Source organism: Cervus elaphus, chromosome 8, assembly GCF_910594005.1.
Source record: "Cervus elaphus chromosome 8, mCerEla1.1, whole genome shotgun sequence".
Classification (NCBI taxonomy): domain Eukaryota; kingdom Metazoa; phylum Chordata; class Mammalia; order Artiodactyla; family Cervidae; genus Cervus; species Cervus elaphus.
Genome location: NC_057822.1, coordinates 4405546 through 4418465, shown reverse-complemented (window position 1 = coordinate 4418465; position 12920 = coordinate 4405546). Strand labels below are relative to the sequence as shown.

Here is a 12920-nt window from a genome sequence, read left to right as displayed (position 1 = left end):
ACGTCAGGTAACATACTCGCAAGATCCAGGGACTGGGACGTGGATAGCTGCGGCAGTGTGTTATTCTCCCTACCACACTACCAGGATAGTACTCAGGTGGCAGTTGACACCACTAAATGACCATTTTAAAAGTGAAAATGGTCTCAGATTATTGACTCAAGCTCCATCTGACGAAACTATTAAATGAGCAAATTTTATAAGATGAATAATGTCTGTGATCTAGTGTAAAACTTGGTGATTGTAGTTAATAACTACTGTATACCTGAAATTTGCCAAGAGAGTAGAACTTCAGTGTTCTTACCAAGAAGAAAAAAGATAAATATATAAGATGATGGATGTGTTAACTAGATGGAGGAATCCTTTCCAGTGTATGTGTGTGCATATATTAAATCACCACAGTGTACACTTTAAATATTTTAAAATTTTATATGTCGTTTATACATCAGTAAAGCTGAAATTTTACATTAAAAAAAGAAGGAAAGCAAAAGTAAACCCATAGGAAATAATAAAGATAATAGGGAAAATAAAAAATAGGAAACAGGGAGTAATAGGGAAAAAAAGAATCATAAAACCGAAAAGTAGTTATTAATTAACATCAATAAAATCAGTAGACCTGTGATTTGACTCTTACTGTGATGGTATTTAATGTTAAAACTGGAAGTAAAAATTTTTAAATTGTGTTGTAGGTGTATATTTTGGTCGAATTTAAGTCTAGACTCATCTTTTTATATACTTTCTTCTTGGTTTCAGTGCTAGGTCCTGTGGAGTCTTGCTTATACTACTTCAGCTTCTGTGAAGCAGTCCTAGAGCAGAGAGCCTTTTTTTTTTAACAGATGCTGGGGAGAATAAATACCAATCCATCCATCCGTATCAAATAGCAGCACCTCAGAAGACTGAAGAAACTCTGACTGACTTACATTCTAGTGTTTCTTTGGTTTGACAGACATCTCTCAGTGACCCTGTCATTCTTGCATGTTTATCACCGTAATTCTTTTCCAGTTATTTACATCTCCTTTGTAAAAACTTAATCCTTCTCTCACTTGGGTTTTTTTTTTTTTTCTGTGTTCTGCCCTTGTTCCTTAAATAAATTGTCAAAATTACCTTGGTTCTCACAAGGATCTATGGCAGAAAAAAAGGAGAGGATAAGATCCCCATCCTCAAAAACTCTAGACAGAATTCTTGAATATGATATAATCAGAATAATTTATTGTGACTTCTGGGATTTCAAAGCTGTTGTGGGGGAAAAAGGGAAAAATATTGGAGGGGGATGGAGACAGTAATGAGAAGGGATTAGAAGTGGATGTTGAGGATTTCCTTGGTGGTCCAGTGGCGAAGACTGCACCCCCAGTGCAGGGGACCTGGGTTCAATCCCTGGTCAGGGAATTGGATCCCACATGCAACAACTAAGAAACTGCATGCCGCAACTAAAGATCATGACTTAGGATGTTTCCATATCTTAACTGTTGTATGTAATGCTGCATTAAATACAGGGGTGCATATATTTTTTAAATTAGTGTTTCCATATTCTTCAGTTAAATACCCAGAAATGGAATACCTTGGTTGTGTGGTAGTTCAGTTTTTAAATTTGGGGGAATCTCTGTACTATTTCCTATACTGGCTGCAAGAATTTACACTCCCAACAAAGGTTCCCTTTTCTCCACATTCTCTCCAACATTTGTTATTTCTTATCTTTTCAGTAGCAGCCATTCTGACAGGTGTGGTTGCTATCTCCTTGTGATTTGGATTGCGTTTTCCTGATAATAAGTGATGTAGAACATATTTCATGTGCCTGTGGCCCATCTGTATATTATCTTTGGGAAAACGTGTGTTCAGATCCTCTGCCCATTTTCTAAATCAGTTTGGTTGGGATTTTGTTGTTGATTTGTATGAGTTCTTTGTGTATTTTGAATATTAGCCCCTTATTAGATACATGACTTGCAGATACCTCCTCCCTTTTAGGTAGTTGCCTTTTCACTTTGATGATGGTTTCCTTTGCTGTGCAGAAGCTTTTAGTTTGATATAGCTCCATTTATTTATTAAAACCCAGTGATTAAACTTATCTGTATCCCCAATATTTTTCAGAATTTGTATTAGTCATTTCATAAAAAGAGCTCTGAAGGAAAACATTTTCCATCCAGTAATGTAAGAATTTGCAAAAATCTTGAAATCATAGCTATGCTTTAATTTTACTTATTCTCTGTTTGGGGGCTTCCTGGGTGGCTCAGTGGTAAAGAATCTGCCTGCCAATGCAGGAAACACAAGTTTGATTCCCTGGGTTGGGAACATCCCCTGGAGAAGGAAATAGCAATGCACTCCAGCATTCTTGCCTGGAAAATCCCATGGAAGTCTGATTTCTCTGTGGGGTCACAAAAGAGTTGGACATGACTTAAGACACTAAACAACAACAACATTCTCTGTTTTAAAGAAGTGGAAAATCAGTGTTCCTCCGAGAGTTGAATTCTTATGGAAAGTTGGGGAGGCTCCATTAGGCATCTCTAAATTCAGGTAATTGTGAATCTCATGCAAGATTGTCTCTTGCCCTGTGGTGCTTTAGTACAAGACAGGGGGAAAAGAATTTGTCTTGGGAATGTCAGTAATACCTCTTTACCAGAGAACTGCTGTTATTTATTCAGTCAACAAATTTGAATTCCTGCCCGACCACCTTACCTGCCTTCTGAGAAACCTGTATGCAGGGCAGGACAAGAAGCACCCGTTAGTACTGGGCGTGGAACACGGGACTGGTTCAGGACCGGGAAAGTTAACTTCTGCTCGGTGTACATCACATGAAGTGCCGGACTGGATGAGTCACAAGGTGGAATCAGAATTGCCGGGAGATACACCAACAACCTCAGATATGCAGATGATACCACTTTAATGGCAGAAAGCGAAGAAAAACTAAAGAGCCTCTTGATGACGGTGAAAGAGGAGAGTGAAAAATTGGCTCAAAACTCAGCGTTCAAAAAACTAAGGTCATGGCATCTGGTCCCATCACTTCATGGCAGATAGATGGGAAAACAGTGGAAACAGTGACAGACTTTATTTTCTTGGGCTCCAAATCACTGCAGATGGTGACCGCAGCCATGAAATTAAAAGATGCTTCCTCCTTGCAAGAAAAGCTATGACAAACCTGGACAGCGTATTAAAAAGCAGAGACATCACTTTACTGACAAAGGTCCATATAGTCAAAGCTATGGTTTTTCCAGTAGTCATGTATGGACATAAGAGTTGGACCATAAAGAACGCTGAACACTGAAGAACTGATGCTTTCGAATTGCGGTGCTGCAGAAGACTCTTGAGAATCCTTTGGACAGCAAGGAGATCAAACCAGTTATCTCTAAAGAAAATAAATCCTGAATATTCATTAGAAGTGCTGATGCTTGAAGCTGAAGCATAAATACTTGGGCCACCTGATGCGGAGAGTTAGTTCATTCGAAAAGACCCTGATGCTGGGAAAGATTGAGGGCAATAGGAGATGGCAATGACAGTGGATAAGATGATTTGGATGGCATCACTGACTCAGTGGACATGAGTTTGAGCAAGCTCCTGGATCAACAGGAAGGGTTGAGGAGCCTGGCGTGCTGCAGTTCCTGGGGTTACAGAAAGTCGGACATGACTCGGAGGCTGAACCACCACCACCTGGTGTAAGGAACTTGGCTCGACTCTATCGATGATGCCTTAAGGAATATTTTAAGTAAAAGAACAACCAATCAAATCAGTGATTTAGAGAGGCCATCATTAAGGCAGTATTATATTTAATACAACTTGGAGGCATTGAGTTGAGCCTTTCTCATAGTTAAACCAGTGCAACAGTAAGGGCCTAATTAAGACATAGGCATCAGAAATGGACTAGAAAGGAAAGAACAAATCTGAGACAGTATGCTAAATTTACTTCCCTTCTAATTTGGTATTAATTGTCCTTTAAATCTGGCAGCTGGTGTTTCTGTCTGTCTCTCCCCCTCCACTTTCTCCCTGGTCCCCTACTTCTTCTCCACACTCCAGCACACCCAAAGGTTACTGCACCCCTCCATCAATAAAGGTAGGAGAGGGGGTGTATATCACAGTCAGTAGACACACGGTGTGTATCTGTGTCCATTTTTTTAAAGGACTGAGTATCTCCTCAGGAGGTGTGTGCTTTCTCTCACCTCTTTTTGTGAATTATTACTTTAAATCAAAACTTCAGCCATTTGAACAGAGTAACAATTCCTGCTGTGCAAGTAGCTGATTTTTTTAAAAAGCATATTAAATGTGTTAATGTTACCCATGGAAGAAATATTTTAATGTTTTGGGTTCATTTGATACAGTTTTGAAGGAAAAGTTTATCTACATCTTTGGTTTTTTTGGTTTAGAGGAAACGATACCCAAGTTTATATTTGATCCTAACAAATCCTTCAGAAAGTGATCTTCCCTTTTCCATGGATGAAAATTAAAGCTGAATTCATGTATATATGAAATAAAGTTTTAATTTTAATGTATAGGTTCCTCAAACTCCCTAATTCTTAAAAAGAATTCTTCTATGAAAGCAGAATTAATCACAAACATTTTGGAGGGGTGCACATAAAACAGACTGGTTATATAAAATCAGAAGACCGATAGAAAATGAAGAGAGACCACCACATATCACACATACAAGCATTAATACTTGAATATGCATATTCATCATAAGGCTAAGGCAAAAGCGAATGTAAATGCACCTGTAGTTACCGTAATCTGAGTTCCATACTTTGAGAAAATGGTTTACCTTGGGTAGGCTGCGAAGGAGGAATAGCCGTTGGTCTAATGATGTTTTCTTGTTCATATGGTCTGTAAAGGGAAGGATAAAGACAAGTTGGTTTAAGGATTGGGTAATAAAAGAGATTTACAGAGTATTTTTATGATGGTGCAATAGTTTTGAGAAGATTATTAAATGTCTCTTTTTCCTTGTTCCCAAGACCAGTGTGTTTGTATTATACCCTTCTTCCAAAAAAGATTTGAATCACCAAGAGAGATTGGTTGGTTTCGTCTCAGTGCGACCTTTTATTTCTCTAAGGAATTAGATTAGATGGTTCCTTTGGCTTTGTGTTCATTCACTTTCAGTAACATCTGTATATTTATAAAGTGACCTTTCTTTGACTCTTTCCCCTCCCTTCTCATCTGCCTTAGAACCTCACTGCTTGCTTTTGAGTCGTGCCGCCTTCTGATCTCCTCTGAAGTCACTCAGTCATGTTCAATTCTGTGACCCCATGGACTGTAGGCTCCTCTGTCCATGGGATTTTCCAGGCAAGAATACTGGAATGGGTGCCATTCCCTTCTCCAGGGGATCTTCCCAATCCAGGGATCAAACCCAGGTCTCTTGCATTGCAGGCAGATCCTTTACCATTCTGCACCACTGACTGCCTTCTGCGGGATCCTTTAAAACATGTTGTATTTGCTTTCTGATGTTCCAGGTATCTTTAAATTGTACGTCCAAATGTTGATTTTGTGGACTTTGTAAGCCAAGTAAATTTTTAAAAATTCTTTGTAAGCTTAGGTTTCCATGTGGAACTTCTGATACAGTAGAATAATTCAATAAAAATTATGTTCCTGGGAATTCCTGGTGGTTCGGTGGTTAGGACTCACACCTGGATTCGATCCCTGGTCAGGGATCCTGCAAGGCATGCAGCACAGCCAGAAAAAACACATTACCTATTTCTTCCTTAATTTTCAGCCCAGCCACAGGAGAGGATAGGCCCACAGTATTGACGTGAAGTGAGAGCTCGGTGTTGTGCAAGTGCCGCCTAGCTCATGAAATCTTCATCAAAGTATACTTTTGCTGTCTGTTTTAAAACAAAATCTGGAGTTTAGTATTTTTTGTAGCTTAAAGGCACCTTAGACATCATCTAATATTACTCTTACACTTTATAGTTGAATATGCTAGTACCTGAGAAGTGTTACTTGCGTAAGTTCACATAGTCAATTAACAATGGAAACAGGCCCAAGTCTAGAATTGGCTGGTAGCCCAGTTGCTTGTATAGATGCTCACCTCATACTGAATTATGTGGCTTGGTGTGTGCTAACCGTGATATAGGAGGACCGTAGGCTGCTGGTGGAAGGCCGTGTGAGCTGACGTGAGCAGTCTGTGCCTGAGACATTTGCCTGCAGGCTTTGGGCCACAATTACACAGTTCTTCACTTATCATCCATGTGTCTCCTGACTCTGCAGGAAGCCCTCTTTTTGCTAAATTTGAATAAAGGTATCGTTTAGACCTAATATTTTCCATTTTTTCAGTGGGAAGTAATGGCAGCCTGCTCTTCTGTTTCAGCTCAGACAGCTATGACTGCACCAAAGATGTGGAAGAAACCAAAAGAGCGGACGCGAGCCGCTGAGGAGTTGTTAGAGGCAGAATCGGAGGTAAGGGGCAGCCGTAAACATCGTCAGCTCATCTCCAGAGCAGTGGTGCTGTTCTCTCAGAAAAGTGTGTGTTTATGACTTTTTCTTGAGATGCTGCTTTCCAAGCAAATCTATCAAGCTCAAAGTCTGGTTTTTTTTTTAAAATCCATTTAAAGAATTTTTTAAAGGTTGTTAGTAGTTTGTTCAATTTCGCTGAATTCTTATTTCTTTTTTAAAATACCTCTTCTCAAATAGCAAAAATAAGTATTGTTAATTTTTCCCTTTTATTACCCCATGTAAAGACTAATCTCGTTTTGTTTTAAAAAGTGTTTTGTTTTGTTTTCAAATGCCTGTTAGCTGTGCTGGTGGAAATCATCAAGTGTATTTTAAGGAAACTGATTTTGAATCTGTTGTCCTTTACCTGCGTCCCAGTAACAAGACTTTTCACATAGGGTTTGAACTAAGGCGTGGATTTGGCCGTAGGATATTGTACACCAAGTCCAGGACAAGATGTGAGGGAGAGCCCGGGGCGGATTTCATCCTGAGCAGTGCTCTACCGATCTCATAGTCTCTAATTTCAGTGTGCCTGTTGCTATACGCTGAAGCTTTTAAAGAAGAGTAACATAAACAATTTCCATGTTTCTTTTTTTTCTTTTTGAGTTCTTAAATCTACTTTATTAAAATAATTTTCATTGACTGTTTAAGATGATAACATTAAAATGTAGAAATCATTTTTAAATAGCTTTAAGTGCATTTGTTTTATAAAACCTCTCTGTCTAGTTATAATTCTTACCCTCTCTCGGCTGCTCACAGTGCCCCTTTGTTCCTTCTCCCTGTCCCGTCCCTGCTCTTACATGACGCTCCGTTGATGTCACAGTTAGTCACATAGCAACCTCTAAAATGCTGCTTGGGTGTGATTTCATTGTGGTTATCAGGGGGTAGGAACTGGCAATAAGTTATAGAGGTGCAAATAGTTATACACTCCTTTTGCAGCTGAACAAGAAAATGTTGCTCCTACAAAGAATAAAATACCTTCGAGAGGCAGGGGAATCGCATATGTTCCTGGTATGGCTGTAAGAGCTTCACAAATGGGTTTATCTTTAGAGTCAGCTGTAATTTATTCACTTTCTTTTATTATATTTTATGTTCCTTTGCCCTGTGGCATTTTTAAAAAGCGTTATTGAATATTAAATGGGTAGGTCACCATTCCTGTGCTTCCAGATTTTCGTCCTCGTCCTTAGATCGGGGGTTGACAAACTTCTCCTGTTTGACAGCCCAGGTAGGCTTTGTGGCCTTAGGATCCCCGTGACAGTTCTTGGCTCTACTGCTGTGCCCCCGCAGCAACCGTGGACAGTGGGTAGATGAGTGAGGAGCTGTGTGTCAGTGAAGGTTGTTGGTGCACACTGACAGTTCAATTTTATATAATACTCACATTTCATAAAATATTCTTCTTTGAAATATTTTTCCAACGTTACAAGTCTACACACACACACCCTTATCTTGCGCACAGTACAAAGGCAGGTGAGGGCCGCTGTTGGCCCGCGGCCCATGATTTGCTGAACCTGCTTTAGATTATTACCCTTCATGCATGAGAATTGTTGAGGCTCATTTTGAACCAGTCACTGGTTAGAAAGAAGACTTAAGATGTTTGGTTATTTGCACGCATACTTTTTCCAGAAATCTTAGTCCCTTGTCTTTCTAAAATTAAGAATTTACTAGAGTAGTTTAGTAAGTATTGGTTGTCATTGTCTTCATTTTTCATTGATCATCATGCCATCTTTTTCTCAGGTTTTTCTCAGGCTTTAAAAGAATGTCTTTCAGGGATCAGCATATTTTAAATTGTATATTGAGTTGTTATATCATTTCAAGTATTTAATCAAATTCTTTAAATTACAGCCTAAAGAGATAGTGTGAAGGATGATTCATTGTAAAATTGTTATTCAAGGCAACCAAAAATGTATTTAAAACTTTCGGGATATTTCATCCATCATTATATTTGTAATTGTCAGTCTGATATTCTGGCACATAAAAAACTCTTGCATTCCCTGGTGGCTCAGAGGTTAAAGCGTCTGCCTGCACTGTGGGAGACCTGGGTTCTATCCCTGGGTCGGGAAGATCCCCTAGAGAAGGAAATGGCAACCCAGTCCAGTATTCTTGCCTGGAGAATCCCATGGACGGAGAAGCCTGGTGGGCTACAGTCCACAAAGAGTCTGACATGACTGAGCGACTTGACTAACTTTTGTTAACTAAACTCTTATTTAGTAAGTTCCTGTAATAATGTTTGCTTTGACAGTCTAGACAATAAAGTGCTTTCGTTTTTCAATCTGGCTTTCTGAATAAACTATTCAAGAATGGTTAGATAATTATACACTACTTGAATAGAAATCCATCCTGCTAAAGGAAAAGTAATCATCAAATATTTAATGGAACTATTTTTTTTTTTATGGATTCCCTTGAGAAATATCCCATCTAACTGTGCCTCAGACACCTCATAGATTCTTTGTGTTCTGAAATACGGTTTGTCATTCATGGGCCAAGTTTCTTTATACTTTTTTTTTTTTCCAGTTAGAAATGGACTTTCTCAGTAGTGCATCCTTTGTTTATATCCAACAAATCATCTGTTGTTGTTGATTTTAGGTACAGAGAAGGTGACTCAATAAACTTTTCTCTCGAAAATAGCATTTTTTCACCTTTCCAGTTCCTGAAATAAGAATTCTGTATGATTATAATGTGGTTATACTACTCTGTAATAAGTTTAAGAACTATTTGCAGACTCACATGCCAATTTATTAACGATCTTGATGAAAGAAAGTGAAAGTACAAGTCACTCAGTCGTGTCCGACTCTTTGCAACCCTATAGACTGTACAGTCCTTGGAATTCTCCAGGCCAGAATACTAGATGGGTAGCCTTTCCCTTCTTCAGGGGCTCTTCCCAACCCAGGGATCAAACCCAGGTCTCCTGCATTGCAGGCGGATTCTTTACCAGCTGAGCCACAAGGGTATCCCAGGAGTACTGGAGTGGGTAGCCTATCCCTTCTCCAGGAATCGAGCCAGGTCTCCCGCGTTGCAGGCGGATTCCTTACCAGCTGAGTTACCAGGGAAGCCCAAGGTCTCGGTGACCTGTACTTAATCGTAAGGTAGTATTACAGGGCAGTTTTGAGTTTAGCTTACAGTTGAGTATAGAATAAGGAAAAATGAGGCTTCTAATGTATGATTCAAACTTGGTAGATCAGTTTTTTCTTAAAACATAAAAGATGCCTCACTTTCTGCCATGTTTTATAAAAATAGTGATACATCATTTTCAACATTTATTTTTGTTGGAATTTTTTATCTCTGTCTTCTGAAGATTTCCGTACTCGTCTTGTTGGAGGAACGAGGAAGTATGTGTGTGGGAGTGTTTGCATGAACATTTTATTTCCATTTTAGAAAACACGGCCTTAAAACCATCTGTTTCTTTTGATAACGTTTTAAAATCTAGTGTCTTTTCCCCATGATCTGATTGTTTTGTTGTTCAGTTGCTGAGTCATGTCCAGCTCTTTGCAACCCCATGGATTGCAGCACTCCTGGTTTCCCTGTCCTTCACTATCTCCCAGGAGTTTGCTCAAACTCATATCCATTGAGTCAGTGATGCCATCCCACCATCTCATTCTCTGTCACCCCCTTCCCCTCTTGTCCTCAATCTGCTGTTAGTAGAAGAAAATTTATTAGTATTATATCTTTTATAATATTTCACTTAATAACGAAGTATGGTTTGCAACTATTTAAAATTTTTTTTCATAAATCAGTTGGGGTGACTACTTCCTGGTGTATGTGACAATTTTTTATACCATCCTTTGTTCAGCCAATTCAGTAGAGCCTCTAATTTGGCTCCTAATGTGAATTTATCAACTGGAATTTGTAGTAAGTTCCTATTTCCTCTTGAGTGCTTCTTTCGAAGGATTGTTTTCAGAGTGTTTCCTTTAATGAAAAAGAAAGACTTTAAAGTTCATTGAGAGGTTTGCCTCAAGGAGTTTTGATGGTTGATATGACCCTCAAGAAATACTTTGTTGTTGTTGTTGTATCTGAAACTGAGATGGTCAGAAATAATCTGGTGAATAAGTTTAATTCTATTTTGCCTTTTAAAAATAGGATGCACTGGAACCCAGATTTCTCCCTGGGAGAATATGTGCCAGTATGATTTGAATAAGGTCACAATCTCAGAGAATTCTAAGAACCAATACACAAAATAGATTTTAACCAACAAGTGACCTCCTTGTTAAAGGAGCGATGGTCAGCTTTGTTGGAGTCAGACACTTTAAACTGTTCATTGAACTCTTTTTCCACAGCCAGAGGACAACACAAAACACACCCTCTAGCGTTTCTTTTTATATTTGCTGAGCGCTAGTGGCAAGGGTAGGAGTGCTTGATTTAGATTCTGACTAGAACTCTTTCATGTCCGTCAAGTTCCAGGGATTAACAGTTCTTTCCTTTTTAAACTTTGGTATATTTAGATTTCATTAGTCATGTTAAAGCATTTCAATAGCCGTTGGAATTGTCTGCTTTATCCCAGGAGCTGAAATGAGAAAAGCATTTTAAATAAACTTATCATTCTAGTACAATAAGCTGAACACAGACATCCTTATCTTGAGTGATATGTTTTCTTATGCTTTTTTGAGGGGATAAGTGTGGGTCTTCATGTGTATTTACACACAGTGAAAAGAATATAACCTCTGTGTTCACTTATGCTTTAGCCTAAAGCTGAAGAGGAGCTTTCAGGGGACAAAATACTTGAATCTGAACAGGATAAAATGAGCCAAGGGTTTCATCCTGAAAGAGACCCCTCTGACCTAAAAAACATGAAAACTGTGGAAGAAAATGGAGAGGAAGCTGAGCCTTTACGTAATGGTGCTGAGAGTGTTTCTGAGGGTGAAGGAATAGATGCTCATTCAGGCTCCACTGACAGTTCTGGTGAAGGGGTCACGTTCCCATTTAAATCAGGTAAGGTTATCCTTGTCTTCCTGTGTCTGTTTTGTTCTCCTCTTCACTCTACTGCAACTTAGAGAAGTGTTGTCTCCTCCTAAAGAAATATTGGATGGAAGGAAGAGGCTCATCACAGTGTAATATTTACAGAATAAAGCAGCAGGCATACTTGACTGACTGGCAAATCCAGAGAGTCCTTTGTTAGCAGAAGTGATACCTGATGCTGGCTGGTACTCTGCTTTCACTGGCATTGGAAGAGCTGCTGGCAGAGGAAATCAGTCAGTGCTAGGCTGGTAAAATTTGACAAGAGAAATCTAATTTATTCATTTTAATTGAAAGAGATGTTTCAGATATGGTGACCACTTTCCTTGAGATAGTATACTTGTTGTTTGAGGAAGCTGGAACTAACTTTGTTCATGGAAATCACTCTGTAGAGCTGAACTCCAGTAGGCAGTCAGCATCAGTATACTAAGTTATTAAGCACCAGTGATGTGGAAGTGCCCTATACGATATCTGATAAACTCTAGAGGATCTTTGACCTTTAGACACCATCAAATGCACTAAACCTCTGTCCCTATGCTATGTAAACTATGGTTGGCTTTCAGATTTACAGATAGTTTTTCCCTGGACATGTGGGGAAAGGCGGGGTTACGCAAAATGGTTTTCTTAGTCCACCAAATCTAAAGAGACTTATGCGTGAAGTAGGGTTTGAATGTAAAATAGCAGGCCTCAAAAATAATCTTGACCAATATTCTTCAAACTTCTGATTTTAACCCATTTAATCAGTTGTGAAATTATTTTAGTGAGTTATAACCAACATTGTTAAAAAAAAAAAAAGAATAGAATACAAATTGTCAGTGCATTAAATGCAGTAAGGAATGTATTGTTTGTTGGTTTTTTTAAACTTTAATTTATACATGTGTGTGTTCAGAGTCATGAAATCACAACATTTCTTACTGTGAGCTGTAGTCAGAAATTTTTGAAAGCCTTTGATTGATCCCATCTTAATATACTGATCATTAATATTTAATGAAAACACTACCAGTGAAATACTTGGAATGGTCCTTATGAAATTGTAAGGTTATTCTATTGTAAATTTTGTTTTTAACCTTAGGGCTCAAAATACTGAAATTTCTCCTAAAGATCTAGGCTTGTATCACCAAGCACTGGGACTACCATCAATCCTTCTTCAGGGATTGAATCACTGGTTGTGATTTTTAGGACTATGTAAATTATATTTTTATCCTTCAGCTTCGCAAGAATAAAGCACACAATTAGCGGCCCCAACTGTACTGACTGAATAACCGCTTTTTTCCTCTGTAATATACACCATCAGTAATTGGGCAGGGGGGAGGCAATTCAAAATTCAGATCCTAATAAACTGTATATATTTTAGTAATATAATGTAATAAAATATCTGCAGAATTCTCACACACCATCAGTCAATGACTTGTATATCAAGAACCATTAAGGTAAAGGATACAGTGTGCTATCATGAAGTGATCTGGGGCCTGATTTTGATAAGTTGTTTTGTTAATTAAAAGAAAAAACTGACTTGATTTTTTTAAAAATAAAAATTTCAAGAAATTTTCCAGCTTTATATTATGATAGGGTTG

General features: G+C 38.5%; 1 protein-coding gene across 32 annotated transcripts in view; it reads left to right on the top strand.

Moving 5' to 3' along the window:
- EIF4G3 (eukaryotic translation initiation factor 4 gamma 3) overlaps nucleotides 1-12920 on the top strand; it is a 342348-nt gene that overhangs the window by 255425 nt on the left and 74003 nt on the right. For all 32 annotated transcript variants that reach the window (XM_043909093.1, XM_043909094.1, XM_043909092.1 and 29 more), the window contains 2 exons: nucleotides 6278-6366; nucleotides 11076-11322. In XM_043909093.1, the coding sequence (XP_043765028.1) occupies nucleotides 6278-6366; nucleotides 11076-11322 (336 nt within the window). The remainder of the gene's footprint in view (nucleotides 1-6277; nucleotides 6367-11075; nucleotides 11323-12920) is intronic.